The following is a 6,000-nucleotide window of genomic DNA, read 5'->3' as shown; positions in this document are numbered from 1 at the left end:
CTAATCAAAGGATAGCTGTGGGGAAAAGAGAGCGATCAGACTGTTACTGTGTCTATGCAGAAAGTAGACATAAGAAACTCCATTTTGTTCTGTACTAAGAGAAATTCTTCTGCCTTGAGATGCCGTTAATCTGTAACCCTAGCCCCAACCCTGTGCTTGCAGACACATGCTGTGTTGACTCAGGGTTTAATGGATTTAGGGCTGTGCAGGATGTGCTTTGTGTTTTTTTTGTTTTTTGTTTTTGTTTTTGTTTTTTTGTTTTTTGAGACAGAGTCTCGCTCTGTCACCCAGGCTGGATGGAGTGCAGTGGCCAGATCTCAGCTCACTACAAGCTCCGCCTCCCGGGTTTACGCCATTCTCCTGCCTCAGCCTCCTGAGTAGCTGGGACTACAGGTGCCCGCCACCTCGCCCGGCTAGTTTTTTTGTATTTTTTTTTTTTTTTTTTTTTTTGAGATGCAGTCTGGCTCTGTCGCCCAGGCTGGAGTGCAGTGGCGCGATCTCAGCTCACTGCAAGCTCTGCCTCCCGGGTTCCCGCCATTCTCCTGCCTCAGCCTCCCGAGTAGCTGGGACTACAGGCGCCCGCCACCTCGCCCGGCTAGTTTTTTGTATTTTTAGTAGAGACGGGGTTTCACCGTGTTCACCAGGATGGTCTCGATCTCCTGACCTCGTGATCCGCCCGTCTCGGCCTCCCAAAGTGCTGGGATTACAGGCTTGAGCCACCGCGCCCGGCTAGGATGTGCTTTGTTAAAAAAGTGCTTGAAGGCCGTATGCTTGCTCAAAGTCATTGCCATTCTCTAAACTCAGTACCCAGAGACACAATGCACTGCGGAAGGAAGGCCGCAGGGACCTCTGCCCAGGAAAGCCGGGTATTGTCCCAGATTTCTCCCCATATGATAGCCTGAGATATGGCCTCGTGGGAAGGGAAAGACCTGACCGTCCCCCAGCCCGACACCCATAAAGGGTCTGTGCTGAGGAGGATGAGTGAAAGAGGAAGGCATCTGTCTCCTGCTCATCCCTGGGAATGGAATGTCTTGGTGTAAAACCCGATTGTATGCTCTATTTACTGAGATATGAGAAAACTGCCTTAGGGCTGGAGGTGAGACATGCTAGCGGCAATACTGCTCTTTAATGCACCGAGATGTTTGTGTACCTGCACATCAAAGCACAGCACCTTTCCTTAAACTTATTTATGACACAGAGATCTTTGCTCACATGTTTTCCTGCTGACCCTCTCCCCACTATTACCCTATTGTCCTGCCACATCCCCCTCTCTGAGATGGTAAAGAGAGTGATCAATAAATACTGAGGGAACTCAGAGACCAGTGCCAGCACTGTCCTCTGTCCTCCATATGCTGAGTGCCGTTCCCCTGGGCCCACTGTTCTTTCTCTATACTTTGTCTCTGTCTCTTATTTATTTTCTCAATCTCTCGTCCCACCTGACAAGAAACACCCACAGGTGTGGAGGGGCTGGCCCCCTTCAGATAGTATTATATAGTATGTGAAATTACATCATTAATATTTTTTCCTAAAAAAAAAATCACATTAATAAATGTGTGATAAGGTTGGCTGCTGGGAAGCAGAGGTTGTGGTGAGCCAAGATCGTGCCATTGCACTCCCACCTGGGCAACAAGAGCAAAACTCCATCTCAAAAAAAAAAAAAAGAAAAGCAGGAGGGGTGAGCTGGCCTCTCCTGAAACCCCAGCACTGACGGAAGTCAAGGCAGGCTAACCTCTTAAGCCCAGGACTTTGAGACCAGCATGCCACTGCACTCCTGCCAAGGTGACAGCAAGGCCCTGCCTCAAAAAAAAAAAAGAAAAAAAAAACGCCAAGTACAGTGGCTCACGCCTGTAACCCCAACACTTTGGGCAGCCAAACCAGGTGGATCCCTTGAGTCCGTAAGTTCGAGACCAGCCTGGGCAACGTGGCAAAACCCCATCTATACAGAAAGCACAAAAAATTATTTGGGTGTTTTGGTAAGTACCTGTTGTCCCAAGTACTTGGGAGGCTGAGGTGGGAGGATCACCTGAGCCCCGGCTTGAGACTGCAGTGTGCTTATGCCACTGCACCCCAGCCTGGGCAACAAAGAGGCCCTAAAAACCACCAGGGGTTTCCCTCCCAGCAGCTGAAATCTGAGAATTGTGGATGCAGTGGAGAGCATGAGCGCTCTCCCAGCCCTGTGGGACGCCTTCACTTAGCCACACAGGGGCCGACACACGCCCAAAACCAAACGCACCGAGCGAGTGGGAGTGCCGCCCGCTGTCGCCCCAGCCCTTTCCCAGGGAAAGGCCACCCCCTTCCAGCTGCTGCATGTGCTCTAGGGCTGAGTTCTGGCTGCTGCAAAACCAACATGCCAACGCCAGGGCTGGGGCCACCCGGTACATCACAAGGTGGGAAAACCATTCATCCGACAGAAACACGTCCATAAGAGGAAAACAGCCCTGACTTTAAATATCTATTCTCCACATTAAAACTTCTAACTAAAAGGTAAACTTTAATGTCGAAAATGCAAACTTGGGGAAGACAGAAAAGATCACATACAAGGCTGTCACTTCACAGTTGGAAGGTTGCACAGCGGCCGGGCAGAGGCGCTCACTTCCCAGACAGTGGGGCAGCAGCCGGGCAGAGGCGCTCCTCACTTCCCAGACAGTTGGCGGCCGGGCAGAGGCGCTCCTCACTTCCCAGACAGGGCAGTGTCCGGGCAGAGGCGCTCCTCACTTCCCAGACAGTTGGTGGCCGGGCAGAGGCGCTCCTCATTTCCCAGACAGTTGGCGGCCGGGCAGAGGCGCTCCTCATTTCCCAGACAGTTGGCGGCCGGGCAGAGGCGCTCCTCACTTCCCAGATGGTTGGCGGTGGAGGGACCCAGGCAATCCTCACTTCCCAGATGGTTGGCGGTGGAGGGACCCAGGCAATCCTCACTTCCCAGATGGTCGGCTGACAGCCAGGCAGAGGCGCTCCTCACTCCCTAGACGGTGCTGGGCAGTCGGACTCCATTGCTGGATGTGTGACTTGGGTTTAAGCCTCTCCCTTCTGCCCTCATCTGGAAATGCTGACAGCCTGGGCCTCCCTCCTTTGGCACTGGATGGAGACTGAAGCCTGGCAAGGCCCTGCCCTCAGCAGGAACTCCCCTGGGCCCCACTCTGTGACCCCGAGCTCAGGCCAGGATTTTTCCTTTACTTTCTCCAGCCACTTTGGGCCTCCCGGCTCTCTGAGCCCTCTGAGGTAGGTGACAGCCCTGTTCCCACTGTTTGTTTTTTTTTCTCTTTTCGTGTATTTTTAGTAGAGATGTGGTTTCACCATGTTGGCCAGGCTGGTTTGAACTCCTGACCTCAGGTGATCCACTTGCCTCGGCTGCCCAAAGTGCTGGGATTATAGGTGTGAGCCACCGTGCCCAGTCCCCAGGTCCCACCTTAGTGTATGTGTAGTGTAGTGTATGTGTCATCACATTTCACCCCAAGCAGACCTTGGGTGGGCAGCCTCTGTGGGGACCACTCACAACTGACCTGTAGTCATGGTCGCCTGCAGAGCCCTTGCAGGTGGTCCAGATGTGCCCAGTGGCCCTGCCCCGAAGCGTCTTCCCTGCCCGTGGCCTGCTCTGCCTGATGTGCACTGTGCGCTCGGCTCTGCTGACTCCCAGGGCCTCCGTCACACACTGAGCCAGCCTCATCAGCTGTCTCACTAGTTGGTGTTCAGGGACAGGGACCCAGCCCTTCCTAAGGTGCACCTGGGCTGAGACTCAGAATGGACGTTCAAAACAAAGACATGGCGCTGTGAGTGACACCGGGCCCCACGGGCCGTCTGTCAACCAGGCCTTGGCCCTAGTCCATTGGACACTCACCCCTTGCAGGATGTGGACCCGCTAGTGCCCAACGTATAAACAAGTAGCTGGAGGCCCCACCCCACACTGCTGGCATGGCCTGCCTCTCCCCTACCCAGGTGTGGCAGCTCCTGGTGCCAGTTTCCCAGGAGCATGGCCAGGCCCCGGGTGTCTCTCCATCACGGCCGCGGCTCTGGCTTCTTCCGGGAAGTGAGGTGGGGTCGCTCCCCGTGCAGCAGCCGCCGCCGCTGCTTCAACACCCTGTAGGCCTGCACGGCCCGCTCTCTTTCCTCCCCCACAATCCGCTGGCGGGCCAAGGAGGCGGTCAGGGGCTGGGACACACCGCTGGGGCTCAGAAGCATCCTCAGCATCTGCGATCTCCTGCCAGGCTGCGGGAAAGAGGGGAGGGTGAGGCACAGGCTGGGAAAGGAGGGGACGCCACAGAAAGCCTCACAGCACCAACAGCTCTCTGGCCAGCGAGAATGCTGCACTCTCAGGCCACACACCAGACAGCGCACACGTTGGCTGAGGATTTTTTTTTTTTCTTGACAAAGGATCTCACTATGTTGTCCAGGCTGGTATCAACTCCTGGGCTCAAGCGATCCACCTGCCTTGGCCTCCCAATGTGCTGGGATTACAGGTGTGACCCACTGTATCCAGCCTGTCCAAGGCTTCTGTTCCCTGGCAGCACTGGGGGACAGACTCAGTTTTCCCCATGCCCCACTTACCTGGTCCTTGCTTACACTCCTCCGGGGCCTGACAGTCAGCTCTGGGGGCTGCAGGACAACCTCTCCAAACGTCACCGTGTCTGGAAGGGCAGAGTACAACTGAGGACTGCTGCCCACAGCCACTGCACCCGACACCCAGCGCCACCACCCGCCCACCTCCCTCCCATAGGGCTGGGACAGAACACCAACTCATCCAGTGGTCTAATGGCTGTGGACCCCAGGTGCAGCCAGGGCTGGTGGGGAACAGAAGGCCTGTGCCCAGGCCCTGCCCGGACCACTGCTGACACCATCGCTTTGGGAGGAGCTACCTCGGAGCAACTCCTGCTCCAGCCTGTCGGCCGCCTTTTCCTCCTTTTTCCGTTGGACTTTATCTAGTCGCCGCTTCTGGAACCTGGGGAAGAAAGCACATGTCACTCGGATTCCTAAATTCTCTTTCCACCCAGGGAGGAGGCAGAGGCCGCCCCACCCACAAGGATCCTCTGTGGCAGAGCAGGGACCCGAGAACAGGCGGCTGCCTCCAAGTCCCTGCTCCCCTCACTGCCCCAAACCCACTCCAAGTCCCCGCTCCCCTGACTGCCCCCACCCACTCCAAGTCCCCGCTCCCCTCACTGCCCCAAACCATAGCTGCCACCAAAGGAGGCTCTGAGCCCAGCAGGCCCCTCAGGGGTCCCCTCAGTGATTCTCAGCCGGGGACGGCTGCCTCCCAGGGAGCATCTGACAATGTGTGCAGACACGCAGGCGGTCTCATGGGCAGGGGCTACTGGCACCTGGTGCGTGAAGGCTGGGAATGCTGCCAAAGACCCCTACAGAGACTCATCCAGCCCACCCGGTGCTGCTGTGTCTAAAGGGCCTGACACGTATCGTGTGTCACATCTCCCTCACTGTGAATCTGGAAGCTTCACCTTCAGCGACAGCTCTGGAGATCACTGTGGCGCCAAGCTGTGTCTGGGACACGTTCTCTGGGATGAACTTTCATTGGCTAAGGTAATTGTAAGTAATACAACAGCCCAGAAACAGGGAATCTACAGAGCTGAAAGCAACCTCTCTAAACTTCAAAGTTTTTTTTTTCCTTTTTTTTTTTTTTTGAGATGGAGTCTCGTGCTCTGTCACCAGACTGGAGCACGGTGGCGCGATCTCAGCTCACTGCAACCTCTACCTCCTGGATTCAAGCGATTCCCCTGCCGCAGGCTCCCAGGTAGCTGGAATTACAGGCACGCACCACCACATCTGGCTAATTTTTGTGTGTGTGTTTTAGTAGAGACAGGGTTTCATCATGTTGGCCAGGATGGTTTCGATCTGACCTTGTGATCCACCTGCCTCGGCCTCCCAAAGTGCTGGGATTACAGGTGTGAGCTACTGCACTTGGTCAAAGCATTTAGAGAATTAGAAAGGTGTGGCCAGGCGCACCTTTTGTTTCAACAAAGCTTTTGTTGAAACTGCCTCCCCATCCTGCCTACA

The 6,000-nt window shown here is 55.3% G+C and overlaps 1 protein-coding gene across 12 annotated transcripts in view; it reads right to left on the bottom strand.

The window, feature by feature from the left end:
- Positions 1–2,471: 2,471 nt before the first annotated feature.
- CCDC137 (coiled-coil domain containing 137) overlaps positions 2,472–6,000 on the bottom strand; it is a 39,833-nt gene continuing 36,304 nt past the window's right edge. For 2 of the 12 annotated variants that reach the window (XM_077973366.1, XM_015120589.3), the window contains 3 exons: positions 4,851–4,933; positions 4,543–4,622; positions 2,472–4,203 (listed from right to left, as the gene is read on the bottom strand). In XM_077973366.1, coding sequence (XP_077829492.1) covers positions 3,994–4,203; positions 4,543–4,622; positions 4,851–4,933 — 373 coding nt within the window. In that variant the 3' untranslated portion in view covers positions 2,472–3,993. The remainder of the gene's footprint in view (positions 4,204–4,542; positions 4,623–4,850; positions 4,934–6,000) is intronic. The other 10 variants (XR_013407478.1, XR_013407479.1, XR_013407473.1 and 7 more) reach the window with 10 other exon arrangements.

The sequence above is a fragment of the Macaca mulatta genome, chromosome 16 (assembly GCF_049350105.2).
Source record: "Macaca mulatta isolate MMU2019108-1 chromosome 16, T2T-MMU8v2.0, whole genome shotgun sequence".
Lineage (NCBI taxonomy): Eukaryota > Metazoa > Chordata > Mammalia > Primates > Cercopithecidae > Macaca > Macaca mulatta.
Note: the sequence above shows the minus strand (reverse complement) of the source record. Positions and strands in the feature narration are given on the sequence as shown.